We start from the raw sequence: 24,889 nt of genomic DNA, 5'->3' as shown, positions 1-24,889 counted from the left end.
TACTGTAATCATATAGCATTGGTTGGGTCTTCCGCCTCCGGGGACATATATATCGGTCTAATTCCACTGGAATCAAACTTTATTCTTCACCGTAATAAGTGCTGAACAATTGCTCTAGTTCAACCCTAAACACAATATTGGGCCTTGCTTTCTCAACATTAATGTATTAATATGTTTTTTAGTTTATTGTGAAGTTCTACAAATGGACTGGAAAAGTTAATTTTAAATAATACTTGTGTTTTACCGAGGAAAAATTAATTAAAGACTAAAAAGGATGAGACTGAAAGGAGAGAGAATATGAAGCTCCCCTTGTTAAAAATAAGTTAGTTTAACATATCTGAATGGTCACAAAAACAGCAATGAGGAGTCGCCCTTGTCTAATGTTTGTCTAAGCCAGTGGCTCTCAACCTTTCCAGACTACTGTACCCCTTTCAAGAGTCGGAGTACGCAAGACAAATCAAAGTTTCACTTCAGTGAATAACTACATACTTACAAAGTCAGACAAAGATACAAAAAAGTGTCACAGCGCACTATTACTGAAAAATTGCTCTCATTTTTACCATACAATTATAAAATAAATAAATTGGAATATAAATATTATACTTACATGTCAGTGTATAGCATATAGTGCAGTATGAACAAGTCATTGGCTGTATGAATTTTTGCTTTGTACTGACATCACAAGTGCTTTTTATGTAACCTGTTGTAAAACTAGGAAAATAACTAGATGAGCTGATGTACCCCTGGAAGACCTCTGCATATCTCCAGGGGTATGCATACCCCTGGCTGAGAACCACTGGTCTAGGCCATAATTAATTTTTATTACCTTTAAAGTTAATCTAAAGAGAGAAAAAAACACCCAAGTCTTCTTTCAAAAAATGTTTTAGTAAACCACTACTTAACATGAAGCAACTTGCTGTCATTTGCTTATTGATAAAACAGAGGAGGCATAGATAGTTACAGTTTTACTAGATTAGTTCCACTCAGCAGCAATTAGATGTGTGTAATCTATTACACAAAACCAAAAAAAATATTAAAGTTAGAATCATTTTAACCCGCATTATGAACTCTGGAACAGTGTTTTTTCTGAGACCGTGGACCCCTACTCAATGGAGTGATTGTCTCAGACTGTCTCCCCTCTATTTGCAATCTTGTAACATCTTTGTACTAACTACAGCAATATACATTTTCAGTTGTCTTTTCATGCTCTTACAGCTGGAAGCAAAGAGACAGTATCAACAGACCAGCCAATTCTCTGGAAACCAGCTGTGGTCCACAGACTACTGCTTGCGAGCCACTTCTCAGGACAGTTAGCCTTTCAAAAAGAGAAGTGTAAGATTAGGCTCTTAGTCATATATGAGAACCTAATTAAATGGTCTGATTTTCAAAAGGGCTTTCATGGTTTTGTGACCGTTTTAGAAATAAAGGTTATTTTTATAGCTTTAGACCAGTGGTCTCCAACTTTTTTACTCACAAGATCACTTCTTCAATTTAAATGCAACCCAGGATATACCCCGTCCCTTCCCAGAGGCCTCGCCCCTTCCCTGAAGCCTAGCCCCGCTCACTCCATTCCCCCCCTCATTCTGTCACTCACTCTCCTACACCCTCACTCACTTTCACCAGGCTGGGGTGGGTGGTTGGGGTTCAGGAGGCGGTGTGGGCTCTGGGCTGGGGGGGTTTAGAGCAGAGGTTGGCAACCTTTCAGAAGTGCTGTGCTGAGTCTTCATTTATTCACTCTGATTTAAGGTTTCGCGTGGCAGAAATACATTTTAACGTTTTTAGAAGATCTCTTTCTAAGTCTATAATATATAACTAAACTATGTTGTATGTAAAGTAAATAAGGTTTTTAAAATATTTAAGAAGCTTCATTTAAAATTAAATGAAAATGCAGAGCCCCCCAGACTGGTGGCCAGGACCTGGGCAGTGAGAGTGCCACTGAAAATCAGCTTGCGTGCCGCCTTTGGGTTGCCTACCCCTGGCTTAGAGTGTGGGAGGGGGCTCTGGGCTGAGCCTGGGACAGGGGCTTGGGGTGCAGGAGGGGGTGAGGGGTGCAAGCTTTAGGAGAGAGTTTGAGTGCAGGAGGGGGCTCCAGGCTGGGGCAGAGTGTTGGGGTGTAGGAGGGGGCTCAGGGTGCTGGCTCTGGGAGGAGGCTCAGGACTGGGGGTCGGGGTGTGGGCTCTCGCTGGGCAGCACTTACCTCGTGCAGCTCCCGGGTGGCGCAGTGGGCGTAGGGCAGGCTCCCTGCCTGCCCTGGCCCCACACCACTCCCGGAAGGGGCCAATGCACCCCTGCTGGCCCCTGGGCGGGAGTTGGGGGGGGGGGGGGACATGTGGCTCTGCACACTGCCCCTCTCTACAGGCACCGCCTCCGTAGCTCCCATTGGCTGCAGTTCCCCATTCCTAGCCAATGGGAGCTGCTGGGGTGGTGCTTGCACGCAGGAGCAGGGCATGGAGATACACACACACACACACACCCCGGAGCCGCGGGGGCATTCTGGCAGCTTCCAGGAGCGGCATGGGGCCAGGGCAGTCAGGGAGTCTGCCTTAGAGGCAGCCCTGCTACACCACCGGACTTTTTAGCAGCCAGAGATCGCGATCGACTTGCAGAGTCTCCAGGATCGATCAGTCGATCGCTAACTATGGGTTGGTGACACTGCTTTAGACACTTTGGAGTTTAACAACTTTAATTCCCATCTTTGACAGAGTTCAAGAAAGACTACAGACAAAACTAGCAGAGTATATTTAGGTTTTAATTGTCTGAATAGGAGCTTTATAAAATTTAGATCAATATCTAGCTGGTATTTCTAAACTAGAGAACATACATTGAGTTGTTTAGTGATCAAGTCATATAAAATATATAGGAAAAGGCTAAAAAGAGTTTCCACATAAAACTTGATTATGCTGCAGATATGGACAGTAACTTACAACCTAATTTTGGAAATATCCTTAAAAAAAGCAGAAAGCGAGGTAATCTTAAAGTTAAGTGTACACTAAATTATTTAAAACACATAGTTAACAAGCTTAACTCCCCATGATTATTGTCTCTCATGTTTCTGCCCAAGTTAGTGACACAATCTTATAAATGATCATCAACTACCTTCAGGACTGACAGGGAGCCACATACCCTCTCAACATACAGGCCTTTATACAACATTCTAATGTATGTACAACTGTGGCTAGTCAACATGCCAACCACACATCCAGACACCAAGGCTATGTCTGCAGTAGCACTTTTGTCGGTCAGGGATGTGGGGAAAAAAACCCAACCCTGACTGACATAAATTTCACCAACGAAAACATCTGTCTGGACAGCACTATGTTGGCAGGACATGTTCTCCTACCGACATGCTACCGCTACTCACTGGGGGTGGTTTAATTATGCAATGGGAGAGCTCTCTTCCGTCGGCATAGAGGCTATAGAGGAGACTGTACAACTGTACCACTGTAAGGTGTGTAGTGCAGACATAGCTGAAGTCTCACTGTTCTGACAAGATAACCCCATTTACCTTACATATAAAAACCCTATCCCACACCTATTTGAATCATGGTGTAGTTAAGAAGCCCACAGTATTTACATTCCTCATTTTCTAAACATATTCAGTGTATAAATGCCATTAATTAGGTCACCAAAAAACCCCTAAGTTCATGAGCACATATTCCCCTACCCACAATGTTTCTGATGTTTTAAAAAGTTAATTCTAGTTAGCTTATTCTCAGCATCACCACTCAATCTACTCTACAGATACTGGGGGCAGACTCAATGTAATGAAAACGAACAGACCAAGATCGTAGATATTCTACACAGACAGCAGAAAACAGTGAACACTACATATAGCATATTAACATTTCATAGACCAGTGATTCTCAAAGCCGGTCCACCGGTTCAGGGAAAGCCCCTGCCTGGCCGGTTTGTTTACCTGCCGCGTCCACAGGTTCAGCCGATCGCGGCTCCCACTGGCCATGGTTCAGCGCTCCAGGCCAATGGAGGCTGCGGCAAGCAGCGTGGGCCAAGGGATATACTGGCCGCCCTTCCTGCAGTCCCTATTGGGTCGTTTTCAGCGCTAATCCCCTCACCGGGGAGGAGTACAGAAATCGATTTTAAGAGCCCTTTAAGTTGACAAAAATGGCTTAGTCGTGTAGATGGGTGCAAGGTTAAATCGATCTAACGCTGCTGGAGCTGGAGCCGGTTCGCAAGAACCAGCTGCTAAATTTAGAAGCCGGTGTAGAACCGGTTCCTAAAGGGGCAGGCAGGTGGGCAAACTCCGGTCCGCGGGACCGTCCTGTCTGGCCCGCCTGAGCTCCCAGCTGGGGAGGCTAAGGCTCCCCCGGTCCCTTCCCCACTTCTCGCAGAGCTGCCGGAGCCCTGGGGGAAGCAGCAGGCTCCAGCGGCTATTTAAAGGACCGGGGCGGCAGAGGCAGCTGGAGCCCCGGCCCTTTCAATAACCCTTGGAGCCCCTCTCCCCCACCCCCCCGCTATCCCAGGGCTCTGGGGGCTATTTAAAGGGCTGGGGCTTCCCTGCTTCTACCGCCCCGGTCCTTTAAATAGCCACCGGAGCCCCATCGCCACTACTCCAGGGCTCCGGCGGCTATTTAAAGGGCAGGGGTGGTAGAAGCAGCGGGAGCCCCGGACTTTTTAAGTAGCCCCCAGAGCCCCTCTGCCGCTACCCCAGGGCTCCAACAGTGGGGCTCTGGTGGCAATTTAAAGGGCCTGGGGCTCCAGCCCCTGCTGGGAGCCCCAGGCCCTTTAAATTGTCCCCTGGGGAAGCCGGGCCACCCCGGTACGGCGCACCAACTCTTGCCGGTACGCCATACGGGGGCATACCGGCTTACTTTCACCTCTGGGTAAGGTGGTGGCGCTGCAAGCTCCAGCAGCTGCGTGGCATCCTTACACAGCAGCATGGTAAGGGGGCCAGCCGGGGCTGGGAGGAGGGGTTGGATAAGGGGTAGGGAGCGGAGGTTATGGGGAGGCGGTCAGGGGACAGGGGGAGTTGGGTAGGCGTGGGAGTCCTGGGGGTCTGTCGGGGTGGTGGTGGATGGGCTTGGGGCAGTCAGGGGACAGGAAGAGGGGCGAGTTGGGTAGGGGGTGGGGTCATGGGGGGCAGTTAGGGTGGGGGGTCTTGGGAGGTGGTGGTCAGGGGACAAGGAGGGGGGGTTGATGGGTTGCGGGTTCTGAGGGGGGCAGTCGGGGGCAGGACGTGGGTTGGGGTCAGATGGGTGGGTGGCGGGGGGGAAGACAGGCTCGTGGGGCTTGTACTCACCGCGTGGTTCCCTACCGGGTCTTCGGCAGCACTTTGGTGGCGGGTACTTCACTCGCTCCGGGTGAAGGACCTGCTGCCGAAAACCCAGAGTGAGTGAAGACCCCCCTGCCGCCGAAGCCACAGAGGACCCGGTAGGGAGCCAGTTCTTAGGATTTTGGGAGCTCATCACTGCCTGAGGGGTTCCGGTCCCCAGTTTGAGAACGCCTGTTCTAGGAAGAAGCAAACTTGCTTTTATTTAGAATGTTTCCTCAGAGTTTTCATGAAACATCAATAGCTTTAAAAATAGTAAGAAACAAAGTGAGAATATATGAAAAAAACAACTGTGTTCTGTAACATCAAAGGAAATTCAGTAATAAACCAGCTACGTCAAAGAGATTAGTAGTTCTGGCAAAGCCATGTTTTCATCTCTCAGTCACTATCTCTAGTACTCTTGTACTTTTATCCTCCATCAAACTTTTTAGCCTAAGGAGATATTTTGTCTGTATTTCAGTGAGCTGACTACTGACAACATAGACTGTTTAAACTAGTGTGCTTTCTGACATGCAGTGAATTCGGCATCCTAACTCTGTCCTCCACATTTAGAAATACAATAGACTGCTCAGCATATAAATATGTAGGTATATGTTCAGAAGCAAAAATATACTACAATAAGATTATTTTCTAAAGAAATCTATTTCTCACCATTAGGGCAGCCTCAAATATGACAGCAAGGTGGCCAAAGGACTAAATTTAAGGTATAAAACCTGAAAATATTTGCCTGCCTCCCTGAACCAGAAAACATACACTGCATAATAGCTAATCATCTCAGGATGTCAAATAGCAAAATACTAACATGGAAGCACAATATCTCCAATGTTACATGCTTATAACTTTAAGATACCAAAATATGTTATTTAAAATTTAAGTATATTAAGTCCATGAAATCTACAAGTTTCTACTTGAGTTCTGAGATTAGTGTTTCTGAATTTCACAGAAGAATAATTTTTCCATACTTATCTTAACAAAAGTTTGTTCATACGTTTGAAAATGATTTTAAATAACCACACACACCCCACATTTGGACGGAGACCAAATGTGAAATGGAAGCCCTAAAGGAGTCTAAGATAGTTATAAGTGAACTGGAGAGATTGGAGGGCAGATTAGACATGGGCCTGAACCAAGACCCTGGATGCACACACAACTGAAATTTGGAGCAGCTGGGCCCAGATTTTTAAAAACATTTAGACATTGCTACCATCAGTGTTGTCATGCCTAACTGGTTTAGGGACATAAATCTCATTTTCAAAAGTGATTTAGGAGTCAAAATCCCATTGACAGTGTATCCCTTTTGAAAATGAGATTCCCATCCTCAATCAGTTAAGCACTGCAACACCGAGCATAGCAACACCTAAATATCTTTTTTAAAAAGGGCTGAGCCTTAGGCTTCAATAGCAGGCCATAACTTTGCAACTGAGTGCCCATATCCAACTAGAATGGAAGTTGGAATTCAATTTTAACTGCTGTAGTTACTATTATATGAAACAATATGGCATGATCTAAGACTGTTAGTTAAAAGTTGCCAGAAGAGAACCTGTTTCTGCCTACAATCTATTGACTTTTTGTTTAGAAGATTCCATTGGATAACGAGAACAGAGCAACCTCTGCAGCATGTTGTGCATAGGTTGGGGAATGCTGTTCCCCAATCTAGGCACATTGAAGCGTGCAGAACTCCTCCCCCATATTAAGAACCATCCATCCCGCATTGCTCTGAGCAGCACCCCTACCTCCACAAGCCACCTTTCATTAACTCTAGTCTTAACAGTTACACACCAAAAATTTTCCAGGATAAGCATCTGTACCTTGACACACAAAACAGTCAATATGATTCAGGCTGATTTTGCTGAAGTGTCAGAGGCACTGCCAGAACAGAAAACTATAAAATATTTAAGATTCACTGGTTGAGTTCTCCTCCACCCCCATTTTGCACAATAAGGCTATGTCTACACTACAACTTATGTTGACATAACTTACGTTGCTTAGGGGTGGGAATAAATCACCCCCGAGCAACACAAGTTACACTGACATTAGCGCTGGAGTAGTTAAGCCAACAGGAGAGCTCTCTCCCACTGGCTTAGAGTAGCTACATTAGAGATCTTACAGCAGCGCAGCTGTAAAATCCCTCTCCTTGCAAGTGGTGAATAAGAGGTTTGGGGTGCATTATTGGAATGGATTGTTAATATTCCTTTGTAAGGGCAAAATGTCAGCAGACTTTCAATAGATTGTTAAGAAGATATCAAAAGAATCTTTGTAAAGGAACAGGATTATCGTATAATGTTAATTGTGGATGGCATAGTGTCAATCACCTTGTTTAAAACAAAAACTTCTGAAAGCCAGGCTAAGGTAAATGTCCACATAAGCTTAACTCTGCCTTCTTTGAGCCATGCACCTATATGCCCATAATACACACACTCCCAACTCTGCCTTTCAACCATAATAAGCAGACACTACTAGCACTTTCCCTACGCTCAAAATTGAGTCCACTCCCCCAACAGAATACCACACTTGTAAAATTTAATATCACTTCATAACCTTTTACAAACCCTTCACACTCACACACCTAACCCTATACTTTCACCTACCCAACAGTACAACCACAAACTAGTCTCACATCCCATCTCATTATTGATAATCCCAAGCCAAGAAGACCCTAGTGTCCTGCTACAACCTATACAATTCTCTATTGAAATGATGCAGACCAGAACCTCAAGGTGTGTGTGTGTGTGTGTGTGTGTATATACACACACACACACACACACCCCTTTCCTTTGAGAACACTCATGGGGGTGGCAGAGACTCAGCCCCAGATCTCTTCATATCACAATCAAAACTCTTTCAAACTGCTCCAACTTAGTCCTCTTCCATTCAATATAGCACACCTAATGCAAATGCAGCTGATGTATGCACATAATTCCCAGTGGCTATTGCCAGCCCGGGGGGGGAGGGGGGGGGAGGGAGTGGGAGGGAAGGTCAGAGTTAAGGCTGCCTCCCTGTTTACCTTACCTCTGTATTTCCTGGTTTTCAGAAGTTTGTGTTTTGCTGAACTCAGTATTCTGGAAAGGCACAAACTATCACCAGACAACCTTAACTCTGTATTTACTTTCTTTTTATATATTTACTATCTACTGTACACAGACTAGCTGGGTGCTGCAGTCTGTGTCTCACCCCCAACCCACAAAGGGAGGGCAGAGGATGCCCACAAACTGACTCCCTGCTCTAATCCATCTGCCCTGACACAGGGTGTATGTAGGGCCTCCTCCCTTACCCAGCCAATACCCCCATCTCCCTTGGGGCATATTAATGCCACCTTCTTCACCACAACCCCATCCCAACACCCCCCACACAGCCTCTCCTGCACATTTGATATTCCTCACACATACATAATACCCCCCTCTTTACTGCTCTTACAGCCCCCCTCCCCTTTCACTGCACTCTCCCCCCCCCTTTCACTGCTCTCCCCCCCCAGGACACAGCCCCCCTCCCCCTTCACTGCACTCCCCCCCCACGGGACACAGCCCCCCTCCCCCTTCACTGCACTCCCCCCCCCGGGACACAGCCCCCCTCCCCCTTCACTGCACTCCCCCCCCCACGGGACACAGCCCCCCTCCCCCTTCACTGCACTCCCCCCCCCCACGGGACACAGCCCCCCTCCCCCTTCACTGCACTCCCCCCCCACGGGACACAGCCCCCCCTCCCCCTTCACTGCACTCCCCCCCCCACGGGACACAGCCCCCCCTCCCCCTTCACTGCACTCCCCCCCCCCACGGGACACAGCCCCCCCTCCCCCTTCACTGCACTCCCCCCCCCCACGGGACACAGCCCCCCCTCCCCCTTCACTGCACTCCCCCCCCCCACGGGACACAGCCCCCCCTCCCCCTTCACTGCACTCCCCCCCCCCCCGACGGGACACAGCCCCCCCTCCCCCTTTACTGCACTCCCCCGCCCCACGGGACACAGCCCCCCCTCCCCCTTCACTGCACTCCCCCCCCCACGGGACACAGCCCCCCTCCCCCTACACTGCACTCACCCTTCACTGCACTCCCCCTCCCCCTTCACTACACCCCCCCCCCCCACGGGACACAGCCCCCCTCCCCCTTCACTACACCCCCCCCCCCCACGGGACACAGCCCCCCTCCCCCTTCACTACACCCCCCCCCACGGGACACAGCCCCCCCTCCCCCTTCACTACACCCCCCCACGGGACACAGCCCCCCTCCCCCTTCACTCTCCCCCCCTAGTTACTGCCCCCCCGCGCGGAGCCGGCACCTGGTGCGGACACTGGGCTCGGGCCCCTCTCCTGCAGGGAGTCGAGGAAGCGGACCTGGCGGGGGGCCCCGGGCGCGGCCCCCCACAGGCGGTTGGCGGTGCCGCGCAGCAGGCGGCCGCTCTTGCCGGTAAAGGTGGTGAGGTAATCCATGGCCGCGGGCTCAGGGGGCTCTGGCGGGGGGTGGCCCCATACGGGAGGGGATAGGAGGAAACTCCGGCCGCGCCGAGCCTCAGTCACCAACTTCTACAAAGTTTAGAGCGAGCCCCGCCCCGGCCCGGCCCGGGCCGCACTTAAAGGGGCCGCGTCCCCTAGCGGGGGGTGTCAGAGCGGCGGGCTGCAATCCCAGAACAACACGTCTTGGCCTGGCCGGAGCTTGACAGCTACGGGAGGAATCCCCGCATCCACCCACATCGGCCCGGGCGCCATGCCGCCTGCACGAGGGGCGGGGTGTGTGTAGGGGGGGTTGGGAACCCGCTTGCTGTGGGGGAGGGGTGTCGTGTAATTTCCTGTGTGCAGCTTGGGGTATGTGGTGTGCACGTATTGTGGGTGCAGTGTGTCACGTGTACTCTATGTGTTAGGGAGGGTTGTGGGATATGTGGTGTGAGGGTGTGGGGCGTGTCATATGTGTTGGGGGGTGTTGTGTGTGAGTGTTAGGGGTATGTGGTGCGGGGGGTGTTGTGTACTGTGTGGGTGGGTGTGTCAAGTATACTGTGTGCTGTGGAGATGTGGGTCTGTGTCACTAGTGTGCATGTATTGAGCATGGCAGAATGCCTGCCGCTCTGGCAGGGGTGAATGTGCTGTGGATGGATGCCCTGGTGTGGGTGTATCCAGCATTAAAACATATGGCTTGATTGGCAATTTCCCTTTCATAAAATGTATTATCTCATTTTTGTTAGAGGTTGTTTCTTGGGTGCTCTTTGAGATGTAAAAGAGGAAGGGGGGATCGAGTATACTTAAGAGAAGTTTTGCAAACTCTTCCTCTCCTCTCCCATGAAACAAAATGGCCTACCTGTTAACTGCATTCTGGACAGTATTCTGCAGAAATGCTGACCCCGAATGCTGCAGCAACTGTCATAAACAATAGTGTTTATGCACCAACATTACAATAGGCTCTTGTATTTTTTAATAACAAAGGTTTGCAGCAGTGGCGTAGCCAGCTTCTCAGTGCAGGAGGAGCAACCATAAAAAAAGACGCCCCTCCCCCCCCCCTTGGCTCCTCCTCTGGCCATGCTCCTCCTTGGCTCCTCCTCCGGGCGCTCCGTGCCCCCTCACCCCAGCTCCTCCATGGCTGCGGCCATGCTGCGCCCCCCTTTGGAGGGGCTGGTGGGGGGGGCGGGCACGGGGGAAGGGGGGGCGGGCGGGCGCTGCTAGCTTCTCCCGGGGGCTGGGGGGAGCAGAGCAGTGGGGCGGGCAGCAGCTGGCGGGCAGATCCCCTCTCCCCGGCAGCTTCCTGGTTCCCTCGCCCGGGTAGCCCAGCATTTTTTTCAAAAGCGGAGCTTGCCGGGCCGCCGCCGGGCTCCTGCAGGCAAGGGGGGGCGGCAGGCGCAGCTGGAGGAGCGAAGCGGCTGGGCTCCTCAGCCATCGCGCCCCACGCTCAGCGTGGCCGCCTCCTGCGGCGGCTCAGGGCTCGGCAGTCGAGTGCTCTGCAGCTGGCGGGCAGATCCCCTCTCCCCGGCAGCTTCCTGCTTCCCTCGGCCCAGAAGCAGGAAGCTGCCAGGGAGAGGGGATCTGCCCGCCAGCTGCAGAGCACTTGGCCACCGAGCCCTGAGTCGCCACAGGAGGTAGCCGCGGCGGCGATGTTGGGGCCGCGCTGAGCGTGGGGCGCGAGGGGCGAGGAGCCGTCCCCTTCGCTCCTCTGGTCGCGCCCGCCGCCCCCCCCATGGCTCCTCCGAAGTCTGACCGTGCTGCCCCCCCACTTGCCTGCAGGACCCCAGGGGCGGCCCGGCAGGCGCCGCTTTTGAAAAATGTACTGAGGGGAAGTGGCTGCTTCCCCTGAACCTCCCTAGCTATGCTACTGGTTTGCAGACAGGTCACATGCACAAGTTATTACTTCATTCTGATCTCACGTAGAGCCATTGCCATCCTCACATTTCAATAACCTTTGTTTTTTTGTTTTTTAAAGTTCCATGGCTAGGAATATTTCTGTGCAAGTTGATCATTTTTCCATGATGTGCCAAGAAGGTCTGGGTTATTCATTAGCTTACGGGGGGGAGGTTCCCCCTTTTGTTGTGGGAAACCAACACAACCTTTGATGCTGATAGTATGCCCTCTAACCTGGGTGAGTATTGGGGTGTTTCACCATTATAGTTAAATTATAAAAATAGGACCAACTGCTGTAGTTTGTAGTTCTTTTATCTTGGTTTTGCTGTCTCACAACTTATTGCATTATATCATAATTTATGCTGTGCAAACCTTCAAAGATTTGGTTAGTATGGCCTGGATCCACAAAGCTCAGCAATGCAATGCCTAGAAAATCACCAGAACAACAATGGAATCGACAAAGTCAGAGTTAGGCACCAAGATTCCCTATACAATGAAAGGGGAGAGATAGGTGCCTAAGAATGGGATCCACAAAAGTTGGGAGCTGCCTAACTTAGTCAATGGGAGAGTGGTGTGTCCTAAATTCTACTCCTCTCATGGAGTTTGCCACCTAAGTCAGGCTGCAGGGAGGTGCTTATCTGTGCTTAGCAATCCATGAACAGGAACCTGTCCTAATGGAGTCAGACAGCTTAGGTGCCTAAGCCATTTTTTAGCAAGAAATGCTATAATTTTTATAATTTTTAGCCCAGTGGTTAGCATTCTCCCAGGATGTGGGAGACCCAGTTTCAATTCTCCCCCATGCCTGGGGGGTGGGGGTAAGGGCAGAGGGCTCCCCGCGCTGCCCTCACCTGCAGGCAACGCCCCCCGCAGCTCCCATTGGCCGGGAACGGGGAACCGGCCAATGGGAGCTTCAGGGGAGGTACCCACAGGCGAGGGCAACGCAGGGAGCCCTCTGCCCCCCTGTCCCCAGGGGCCGCAGGGACGTGGTGCCGTCCGCTTCTGGAGCGGCAAGGGGCCAGGGCAGGCAGGCAGGGAGCCTGCCTTAGCCCCGCTGTGCACCGCTGCCACCCCGGAGCTGCTCAAGTTAAGCGGCACCAGGCCACAGCCCACAACCTGAACCCCTCCTGCACCTCAACCCCCTACCCTGAGCCCCCTCCCGCACTCCACACCCTCCTGCACTCCAACCCCCTGCCCTGAACCCCCTCCCGCACTCTGCACCCTCCTGCCCCCCAACTCCCTGCCCCGAGCTCCTTCCTGCACTCCGCACCCTCCTGCCCCGAGCCTCTTCCTGCACACCACACCCCCTCCCACACACCACACTCCCTCTGGTACCCCAACCCCTACCCCAGCCCTACATTCATGGCCCTGCATGCAATTTCCCCACCCAGATGTGGCTCTCGGGCCAAAAAGTTTGCCCACCCCTAAGTTAAACCCAAACTTCAGAATTGTAGATGCAAATGGAGCTCTAAATCCAATTATAAGAGATCGTAGTGAAAGCTGAAAGGAAGTTGAGATGGAGACATCAAATCCTGATGACCAAATCTGTAACAACAGTAGGCACGTGGAATGTACATACTTTGTATAGTATGGGAAAGCTGGCATAGATTACAAGAGACATGAAAAATACCATTTAAGCATACTTGGCATCAGTAAAGCAAGATGGTGTCTAATGGTGCTACAATCTTATACTCAGGAGGAGGAATGTATGAAAGAGCTGTTGGAATTATTCTGGATAACATCAGAGCGAAGATCCTGTTGACTTAGGAGCCAGTGAATGACAGACTAACAACAGACAGGCTGCAAACAAGATGTGTCAAGTGTACGATAATCCAAGTATATGCACCAACAAATACAGCAGGTGACAGGGAAAACAATACACTCTACAAGCAGGTGCAACGAGTATTGGATGACATACCTAACTATGACATCAAGTTGATGGTAGGCAACTTCAATGAACAAATCGACAACAACTCTATTGTTTGGGAAGGAGTTATGGGCACAGCAGAGGAAGGCCTCCAAACTGATAATGGTAAATGGCTCTTGAATCTCTGTAGCTCAAACACCCTATAGGTAGGCAGCTATCTCTTCCAGCACAAAAGGATTTGCAAGCTCACATGGAGATCAACAATGTGACTGTCAACCACATAGACCAGTGGTTCTCAACCTATTTACCATTGTGGGCCACATATGCGGCCGACAATATGTTATGTCAAGTGAATCATGTTGTGAGCAGAGACTCACCCTGACAGATCATTGAAAAAGATACTGCTTGGCAGAACCCCATCTTAATCAACTTTAAGAAAGCATTCGATAGTGTCCACAGCGAGACCCTGTGAAATACTGCTAGAAGCTATGGGATACCAGACAAACTGGTTAACATAATAGGCAGTTCAGGGCACCTGCACTCATATTCCCCTCATGATCCAGCAAGGGCACCCACTTTTAGTGTCCCAGCTCCTGAGCTATCACCTCTTGAGCAGAGACCTGCCTCTCTCTCCCTTCTGAGTGGGATTTTTCCTGGCTGCGCAGTTCCCTGCTGTCATAACTATAAAGGGAAGGGTAACAGCCCTCCTGTGTACAATACTATAAAATCTCTCCTGGCCAGAGACTCCAAAATCCTTTTACCTGTAAAGGGTTAAGAAGCTCAGGTAACCTTGCTGACATCTGACCCAAAGGACCAATAAGGGGACAAGATACTTTCAAATCTTGGTGGGGGGAAGGCTTTTGTTTGTGCTCTTTGTTTTGGGTGTTGTTCGCTCTTGGGACTGAGAGGGACCAGACATCAATCCAGGCTCTCCAAATCTTTCTGAACAAGTCTCTCATATTTCAAACTTGTAAGTAAACAGCCAGGCAAGGCGTGTTAGTTTTTATCTTGTTTTCTCAACTTGTAAATGTACCTTTTTGCTAGAGTGTTTATCTCTGTTTGTTGTAACTTTGAACCTAAGGCTAGAGGGGATTCCTCTGGGCTCATTAAGTTTGATTACCCTGTAAAGTTATTTTCCCTCCTGATTTTACAGAGATGATTTTTACCCTTTTCTTTAATTAAAAGCATTCTTTTTAAGAACCTGATTGATTTTTTCCTTGTTTTTAGATCCAAGGGGGTTGGATCTTGATCCACCAGGAGTTGGTTGGAGAAAGGAGGGGGATGGTTAATTTCTCCTTGTTGTAAGATCCAAGGGATTTGGATCTGTATTCACCAGGGTATTGGTGAAGAGTCTCTCAAGGCTACCCAGGGAAGGGAATTAGCTTTGGGAGTGGTGGCAGCGGACCAGATCTAAGCTGGTAGTTAAGCTTAGAAGTTTTCATGCAGGCCCCCACATTTGTACCCTAAAGTTCAAAGTGGGGAAGCAGCCTTGACACCTGCCTACACTGAATTCCCTGGCAAGTCAGACTGCCTAAACAGGTCTTGCTTTTCAGAGGCTATAAATGGCATAATAAGTTATAAGGTGCCACACAGCTTTTCCTAAGCAAGCATGTTTATTCTTAAAGTGAAAGCCTTCCAGAGGATACATTAAAACAATAAAGGAGCCCACATGCTTGCTAATAAGGTTACCTTTTTCTCAGAACAAGAATCCCCATGAACCTGTGAGTTACTCACTTGTACAGCCTGGCTCTTTGATCTGGGAATAGGTAATTTGTAGATAATGGGTTTCTCCACAGGGCTAGCTTCAAAAGGTTGGGTCTGGAGGTGGAAAATTACATTCTCCTCTTCCCATGTATTTCCTAGGAAACCCAGTCAATTTAGTTTATCACAAATGTTCATTCTTATATGGCCCAGTGCTTAAGGGTCCTTTGAAGCTCATAACACTTCCCAGGATTTACATTAGTAATGTCACCCTAGAAACATTGCATACAATCTCACAATAATACATAGACATTTGTATTTTTAATACAATGAACTCCTAAGATTCTTAAAGGTTGTCCAGACTATTTCAGAAAATTGCCATTCCTGTCACAAGCAGTTTATGCAGTGTTGTACCCAGGTCAGTCCCAGGATATTAGAGAGACTCAGTAGGCGGGTAATATCTTTTATAGGACCAACTTCTATTGGTTAGAGAGACAAGCTTTCGAGCTTACACAGAACTCTTCTTCAGGTCTACCCAGATTTGAAGACGAGCTCTGTGTAAGCTCAAAACTTGTCTCTCTCACCACCAGAAGTTGGTTCAATACAAGATATTACCTCCCTGCCTTGTCTCTCACAAGCAGTTTATGTGATTAAAATAGATGTGCAGTAAGGATACAGGCCTGGATGAATGGTTTGTACTGTGGCTGGAGTTAGACAAGAATGTGTATTATCACCAATCCTCCTTGCATAAGCAATAGACTGGGTGGTGAAGTGGACAATAAAAGGTGTAAAATAGGTTAGTGAAGATGAGTTACACAACCCTGACTTTGCCAATGACATTGCTTTACTAACTAGAATATGGAATGGAATTATTGCCCTTAAATCAGAGGTGGAACAGGAAGTAGCAAAAATTGTATTGAAAGTAAATGTAGAAAACACCAAAATTATGAAGGTACGAAACTGGACAACAGATGCAAAGGTGCATGTGGATGGAAAGGAAATTGAACAGGCAGAAGAGTTCTGCCATCTGGACATTTGAAGGTGGCTGCAATAAAGATATTAATACAAGATTAGGAAAAGCAAACACCACTGTTTGGAAGGATGAACAACATCTAGTCAAGCAGAGGTCTCCACACCTAACTAAAGGTCAGATTATACCATGTGATCCTATTGAGCATGCTACTGTACAGAGCAGAGACTTGGCCGATGACAATGGCTAACAAAGCAGACTGGAGGCTGCCCCTCGCACATGGCTGATGAAAACGCTACAAATTTCATGGAAGGACAAAATTACAAATGTGGGAGTAAGGGAGCTGACAGAGCAGGACTGTCATAGGGCCTATATACCCCATGCTGGCCCAGCTACCAAAGGCTGAAACAAAGCAACTGCCTGCAGTCCCAGCCAGAGATGACTGGCAGCCTCACAGAGGCTGAGAATAAAAGAGCTGCAGGGCAGGAGACGGGGAGGCTACAAAACAGACTATGACAGTTTGAGGTGCAATCCAGACCAGTGAGGGGCTGTCACACCTGCCCTGCACCCTTGGGTGCCTTGCAATGCCCTAGGCTGCTCACATAGCCTAACAGCATGCAGGTTACACTTGGAGTGCCTATGTATAGTGCAGCTGCCTGCACACTCCAGTCACACTCTGGTTACCGCATGCAGAGCGAATCCAACATAGAATCATAGAAGATTAGGGTTGGAACAGACCTCAGGAGATCATCTAGTCCAACCCCCTGCTTAAAGCAGGACCAACACCAACTAAATCATCCCAGCCAGGGCTTTGTCAAGCTGGGCCTTAAAAACCTCTAAGGATGGAGATTCCACCACCTCCCTAGGTAACCCATTCCAGTGCTTCACCACCCTCCTAGTGAAATAATGTTTCCTAAGACCTCCCCCACTGCAACTCGAGACCATTGCTCCTTGTTCTGTCATCTGCCACCACTGAGAACAGCCTAGCTCTATCCTCTTTGAACCCCCTTTAGGTAGTTGAAGACTGCTATCAAATCCTCCCTCACTCTTCTCTTCTGCCGACTAAATAAGCCCAGTTCCCTCAGCCTCTCCTCATAAGTCATGTGCCGCAGCCCCCTAATCATTTTTGTTGCCCTCTGCTGGACTCTATCCAATTTGTGCACATCCTTTCTGTAGTGGGGCCCCCAAAACTGGATGCAATACTCCAGATGTGGTCTCACCAGTGCCGAATAGAGGGAAATAATAATTTCCCTCGATATGCTGGCAATGTTCCTACTAATACAGCCCAATATGCCGTTAGCCTTCTTGCCAACAAGGGCACACTGTTGACTCATATCCTGCTTCTCGTCCACTGTAATCCCCAGGTCCTTTTCTGCGGAACTGCCGCATAGCCGGTCGGTCCCCAGCCTGTAGCAGTGCATGGGATTCTTCCGTCCCAAGTGCAGGACTCTGCACTTGTCCTTGTTGAATCTCATCAGATTTCTTTTGGCCCAATCCTCCAATTTGTTTAGGTCACTCTGGACCCTATCCCTACCCTCCAGCATATCTACCTCTCCCCCCAGCTTAGTGTCATCCCCAAACTTGCTGAGAGTGAAATCCATCCCATCATCCAGATCATTAATGGACTCCTTTCCCCCTCATATTAGCCTCCCAGGGGATCCTGCCTATCAGTTCCCTGAGGGAGTCAAAGTCTGCTTTTCTGAAGTCCAGGGTCTGTATTCTGTTGCTCTTTCTTCCTTTTGTCAGGAACACACTCCCAGTTCCAGATTTTCCCCAAAAACATGTGTTTAGCACTGTCCAGCCTGCTCCTGTACAGTCCAGATATATCAGGTCTGTTGCCCCTCTAAGGGGTCAAGGTACAACAGCTTGCCGCCTTAAATGGAGCTACTCACACTGTTCACCACACTGAGTTAGTTTTGATTAAAGAATCAAACACATTTATTTAACTTCAAATTGATTTGAAATGATTACAAGTCAGAAGTCATTGAAGTCAGACATGGTTACAAGAAAAATATAAAATAAAATGCTTCCTAGTACTAAACTGAATAAAGTAGACTTGGTTGAAGGTGAAATTCTTATCACAGGTTTTCAGTACATTGTTGATCAAACTCTCAGGTCAGGATCTGCTCCAAAGACTGTTTCTTTTGTCTTCTTTGGTGAAAAGACAGAGATGGATAACTTGGACTGTTTTGCCCCTCACTTTTATAGTTCAGTCACCCTTTTGAAATGCATTTTCCTGAGAGTGACCCCTAGATAAAATTCTTTCCAGCTGAGAGCAAGGAGACATGGAGGCTGGTGAGGAAAAGATGTTATGATGTTGCTTTTCACCTGCTTGCTAAAATGCAGATCTGTTTGTCTCTTGCCTTCCTCCACTTCCATGCCAAAGAATGGCCACTGGATACATGATGACACCTGGCTAGGGCCATCAACTTGCCTTTGTCTTTGAGAAATGGGTTTACCCACTTCCCAGACTTGTCTGGTAAACACACTTCAATCATGATTTCAGCATTTGTTCATAACTTTTCATATAATGTTGATACGTGCATTTCACAATGAAATTACTGACCAGCCAGTTGTTAGTTTCCAAATGATACCTTACAAGGTATATTTTGTATAAAGATTATCCAATAGTGTGTAGGGTGTGAATACAGGGATGCATTTGGTTACACAGACTGAGGGATTGTAGTGAGAGGATTCCTTCAGCAGGTGGGGAGAAGCTGCCAAGTATATCAGCTCACTGAAGAGGGAGAAGCAGTGCGAGAAACTGAAGAAGACTGCAAAGATAGGAAGTAGCTCAAGGAACAGTGAAGGATTGTGGAGGATTTATTTCTGGCTGTTCCCAGCAAGGGCTGTGAGATGGAACTCAGTGGAGTGGATGGGTCGGGTTCCCCAGCCAGAGACTCTCAGAAAAGAAAGCTCATAAGACCAGGTGAATTAGAGCTAATAAAATTCTGGTGGGCCTGGAACTTTTACTTCCCCTTTGCCTCAAAGGAGAACAGAGACTACTGAAGTCTGAACTTGAGTACTGTGTCCAGTTTTGGGCCCCACACTACAAGAAGAATGTGGAAAAATTGGAAAGAGTCCAGCGGAGGGCAACAAAAATGATTAGGGGGCTGGACCACATGACTTATGAGGAGAGGCTGAGGGACCTGGGATTGTTTAGTCTGCAGAAGAGAAGAATGAGGGGGGATTTGATAGCTGCTTTCAACTACCTGAAAGGGGGTTCCAAAGAGGATGGATCTAGACTGTTCTCAGTGGTAGCAGGTGACAGAACAAGGAGTAATGGTCTCAAGTTGCAGTGGGGGAGGTTTAGGTTGGATATTAGGAAAAACTTTTTCACTATGAGGGTGGTGAAGCACTGGAACAGGTTACCTAGGGAGGTGGTGGAATCTCCTTCCTTAGAAGTTTTTAAGATCAGGCTTGACAAAGCCCTGGCTGGGATGATTTAGTTGGGGATTGGTCCTGCTTTGAGCAGGGGGTTGGACTAGATGACCTCCTGAGGTCCCTTCCAACCCTGATATTCTATGATTCTATGATTCTAAGAATAAGCCAGAGGACCCAATCCTCAACAAGGACTTAACAAAGCAGAGTCGGGTGCAACAGCATGGGGGTGGAAGAGCTGAATTGGTTTGCTGTTTGCCTCACCGTGAGGGGGAGCTGAAAGCTAAAGACCTCCATCTCTCCCCATTACAAGGACGTTATAAAATATCAAAAGAAAAGGCTTGGGTAGTTGGGACATGTACTGTATGGAAAATGGGAGAAATGCTAAGCAAGTGTTGAATTGGGTATCCAAGCGAGGAAAGAGAAAGCAAGGAATTCCAAAAACAAAATGGCAGAAGTCAGTAACAGAGGTTACTGAATGTATTGGCAAGAAGTACCACAACTAAAGAGTGATTGTAATCAATGAAAGAACTAGATTGCCTGATGTGTCAGCAGCACAGAAGGAACTAAGGTAAAGTCTCCCACCTCTCAGGAGAGTGCCCTAACCACTGGGCTATTGGATATTTTGATGTACATCTCCCTCAGTCTCTCCTGTCGAAGCTGTTCCACTTTGGATAAATACTTAAATAATCATTGTGCCAGGCAGAGAGAAAGTACAAGAGAATGACCCAAGTCTGGTGATTAGAGCACTCACCTGGGAAATGGGAGATCCAGGAACAAGTCTCTCTGTTCCAAGGATTCTTTATTTATCCAAAGTGAAATAGCTTCACCAGGAGAGATTAAAACAGACCCATATCAGAATATCCCATAGCTCCAGGTGAGTGCTCTAACCACTGAGATAAAAGTTATACGTGAGGCACCACCTCCAGTTTGTAACCTCAATTTTAAAAGATGCCGATCCAATAGGCAGCCTCTGAGCACGCTTATCAGATTGGGCCCCATAGGCAAGATCAGTGGAGCAATTACCTATCTTTCCCTGGCTTGTGGATCATTCTGGCGCTTAGGCGTGAGATAGGCATCTAGACTCCTGTAGTGGGGTACGTGCCCAGAGACAGGAACTTAGACACCTAGTGAACCTTTTCAGCAGAGATTTAGGCATCATGTGAGTTTAAGCACATACAGAGCTAGGCAGGAGCCAAGTTGGCGGGAGGGGAGGGGGAAAGTGGGGGGGAATTGTGAATAGCAGTGGTGATTTAGGCATCCCAACGCTCTTTGCTCCCCAGTCAGCCTATTACTCCTTTGTCATGAGCATATGGGTAACTGGGTATAGCATTTTCTTTGTCTCTCAGGGTATGTCTACACCCAGCCGCTAATTCGGCGGCTGGCAATCGAAGTTCTGGGTTTGACTTATCGCGTCTTGTCTGGACGCGATAAATCGAACCAGGAAGTGCTTGCCGTCGACTGCGGTACTCCAGCTAGACGAGAGGAGTACCGCGGAGTCGACGGGGGAGCCTGCCTGCCGCGTGTGGACCGAGGTAAGTTCGAACTAAGGTACTTCGAACTTCAGCTACGTTATTCACGTAGCTGAAGTTGCGTACCTTAGTTCGATTTGGGGGTTTAGTGTAGACCAAGCCTCATTCATAACTGTTCTATTCCATCTGTGGTGCCCTGGTGCATCCTTGAGTTATGCATCGCAGAATCTAGTGACCTCACTTCTTTCCCATGGAAGCCCTGGAACTTGCAAAGCTTGAAGACATCAGCAACTCTACCATAAATCCCCAATTAAAATATGGCCCAAGACTTTAGCATAGAGGTAGATGGTTTCTGGAGGGGGTGTTGAACCTAAAAAATCAAGTTCTGCTTTGTTTCAAGATTTAGGACTCACAGATTTTAAGGCCAGAGGGACCATTAGATCATCTAGTCTGATCTCCTATGCCTAGGGCCCTACCAAATTCACAGCTATGAAAAACACATCACAGATCGTGAAATCTGGTCTTCCCCTGTGAATTCTGGTCTTTTGTGTGCTTTTACCCTATTCTATACAGATTTCATGGGGGAGACCAGTGTTTCTCAAATTGGGGGTCCTGACCCAAAAGGGAGTTGCAGAGGGGTTGCAGTATTGCCACCCTTACTTCTGTGCTACCTTCAGAGCTGGGTGGCTGGAGAGTGGCGGCTGTTGGCCTGGCGCCCAGCTCTGAAGGCAGCGCCCCACCAGCGGCAGTGCAGAAGGAAGGGTGCCAATACCATACCATACCACTCTTACTTCTGCACTGCTGCCTTCAGAGCTGTGTGGCCAGAGAGTGGTGGCTGTTGACTAAGGGTCCAGCTCTGAAGACAGCAGTGCAGAAGTTAGGTTGGCAATACATACCATGCCATCCTTCTGCGCTGCTGCTGGCAGCAGCTCTGCCTTCAGAGCTTGGCTCCCAGCCAGCAGCTGCCACTCTCTGGCCATCCAGCTCTGACAACAACTCTGCCACCACCAGCAGCACAGAAGTAAGGGTAGCAGTACCGCAACCCCCACCTACAATAACCATGCAACCTCCCCCTCCCCCCCACAACTCCTTTTTGGGTCAGGATGCCTACAATTACAACACTGTGAAATTTCAGATTTAAATATCTGAAATCATGAAATTTATGGTTTTTAAAATCCTAGGACCGTGAAACTGACCAAAATGGACTGTGAATTTGTTAGGGCCCTACCTATGCCACAGAATTTCATCCAGTTACTCTTGTTATGAGCCTGCTAAAGTTCATGCCAGTTTTTATTTTTTCCAAACTACTTTGCCTGTTTCTAATCATAATGTGGTGCAATGATGTGGTACCTGTAGCTGCAAATGAAAAACATTGTTTTAATCAACGATCATATTGAAATTCCCTCTATATTTTTAAACAATCTGAACATTTTACCAGAAGTAAATGATTTTCCATATTAATGTGAAAACAAAACCAACAGTACAATGCTATGGGCATAGCCCTACAAATCTCTTTAAGGACTCCGGTGCTGAGAGCCTGCAATTCCCTTTGAACTACAAATTAGTTTGGGTGGATTTTTTTGTTCTGACTTTAGAATAATATTTTCCTAATCAAGGCTTTTGGGTTACTTTTTAGTGCAAATACTTTATTTAAAATATGGGCTTGAATAGCACCTTATTGTCCTAACCTGGAAGGTGCTTTTAAAATGAATTAAAAGAGTTCAGCTGGATATATTGCTTAGATCTGGAATAGAATGACTAAGGAACCCGTCCTGCAAAGTGCTGAGGTCCCTCAATTTCCATTGCATGCTCACTGAAGGGGCCACACCACTAAATGGGAGTTGAGGTTGTCAGCATCTTGCAGAGGAGGCATTCAACTCAATAGCAGTTGAGTGCACTCAGCACCTTGCAGGATTGTTCCTTAAATTGCTGGGTTGCTCATCTAAACCATACATACAGCTCAATGTTTTAAATTTTTTTAAGCACCTGCCAGTTTAGGAGAGAGGGCCAGCCCAAGACCATATTTTAAATAAAGCTTTTCCACTGACAGTAATCCTTGAAACAGGAAATAATTTTTTTTTCATATTGTCAGTAAAAAAACCACCCCAATGACTTGTAGAGTAAATGACAGTCCATTCCAGAACTGATGAGTCTAAATCAGGAAATACAGAGTCACTGTGTGTATACCACAGGATGTTAGTCAGTCTGTGAGTTACAGAGCCAGAAAAACTTACAAGATCTAATCCAAAATACTATACTTACAACTGAATTCATTACAAGTGGAATCTTGTCTTCTGTGAGAAAACTACATCAGGGTGCTGCCCTATTGATATGTTTTGCTCATCTAGGGGATCAACAACATATGGTTGATCAACTTAACTTATCTTTATGTAAGTATTGCAAGTGCACCCATAAGTATGGTTTCTAGTTGCAGAGCTTTTTGGATAATTTGGGCTGGCATGTTCACCATTATTCTGGCTATATACCTGTCTGTGCAGTTACATTCTGTCTACCTACATTTCCCCTGTAGTTTCAAATGGATGTTTTTCTTCAATTCCAGTCCTACATTGTATGTATTTTTGCTGTGTGTTGTTAAAATAACTGCTACATTTCACCTCAAATTGACTATTAGAATTTAATTAACATTTTGATAAAGCATTCAAGGTATTTTGATGACTGATAACATTTTAGCTACTTTGATCCAGATGGCTCTCAAATTGTTCTAAAACCTGATTATACAGGGATCATTCACTCCCTACTGAAATGTGGCAACCTCTGAGGTGGCATGCCATATTTGTGATTCACCAGAAGCAGCATGCAACAATATTTCTATTTAGAAATGCGGAACAAGTTTTCCCATTGAAACTACAGTGGCAATTTTAGGAAGACAGGCTATTCCTAACTAAACTGAATTTTGGCCATGTCAGCAGGATTTATATGTCTCTCACAGAAAGTACCATAACAACTAAAAATAACTTAATAACTAAAAATGGTTCCACCACTACCTGCTCAGTGTCCTCTAATACCTCATCCAAGCATTGATTTAGGCCCTGATCATGCAATTTGATCAGTGTAGGCAGTAGTGCCCACAGCCATATGCACGTTGCACACGGTGTGTACCACCGGCAGTGGCAAGGAAGAAGAGTGCCGGCTGCCCCACTGCCTGCTCAGACTTGGCCTCACAACCCCTCTGTCATGATGGAGGGAGGGGGGTGGCCTTGTCCCACGTCCAGTAGCCTGTATCCCCTCTCAGCGATGGAGTGACACTGCCAGGCTGGAAGTTCACTGCTGAGCATGGCACAGACTCAGCTGCTTCTTAAATTAACATTATCCATACCACATCTTATGTCAGGGCAGCTAGATTTTCTTGAACATCGCCATTCTGAATACTGACCGGGTTTGACCCTGTCTAGCTTATGAGAGCTGACACAATGGTGGCCCACAGTAATATTTTCTGTTAAAAAAAGCTAATTTTCTGCAATGTCTCGTAAAGATTTTTTTTTTTTTAAGTCTTAGGTTGGTTTCTTATTAGAAATAGTCTGAACAACCTCACAGAATAACACTTCCTGATTAAACTTGCTTTGTAACCCTCAGCATCCAGAAACACAATAATGACTTATTTATACTTGCCCCTGGAAATTTCCATTACATGCATCCGACGAAGTGGGCATTCACCCACGAAAGCTTATGCTCCAATACATCTGTTAGTCTTAAAGGTGCCACAGGACTCTCTGTTGCTTTTTACAATAATGACTGTTTTTGCTGAGGAAACCTTGCTGTTACTTCCATGTGACTGTTCAGCACTGTTATATAAATGATAGACGCTGAGCTGGGGCTGTAAGGGCATGGGTATTTCTCAACGTTATTTTCTGATCTGTGACATTAGTGCAGCTGGTGTTAG

At 47.7% G+C, this 24,889-nt stretch overlaps 1 protein-coding gene across 12 annotated transcripts in view; it reads right to left on the bottom strand.

Annotated features, from left to right (window-relative positions):
• Nucleotides 1-24,889, bottom strand: part of OXR1 (oxidation resistance 1) — a 512,712-nt gene that overhangs the window by 145,573 nt on the left and 342,250 nt on the right. For 2 of the 12 annotated variants that reach the window (XM_065586019.1, XM_042843992.2), the window contains exon 1: nt 9,560-9,997. The exons of the other annotated variants lie outside the window; for them this stretch is intronic. In XM_065586019.1, coding sequence (XP_065442091.1) covers nt 9,560-9,710 — 151 coding nt within the window. In that variant the 5' untranslated portion in view covers nt 9,711-9,997. Of the gene's footprint in view, nt 1-9,559; nt 9,998-24,889 lie in introns of those variants that run through there. 12 annotated transcript variants of the gene reach the window in all.

The sequence above is a fragment of the Chrysemys picta genome, chromosome 2 (genome assembly GCF_011386835.1).
Source record: "Chrysemys picta bellii isolate R12L10 chromosome 2, ASM1138683v2, whole genome shotgun sequence".
Classification (NCBI taxonomy): domain Eukaryota; kingdom Metazoa; phylum Chordata; order Testudines; family Emydidae; genus Chrysemys; species Chrysemys picta.
The sequence above is the reverse complement of the archived record's forward strand: the minus strand, read 5'-3'. Positions and strand labels throughout refer to the sequence as shown.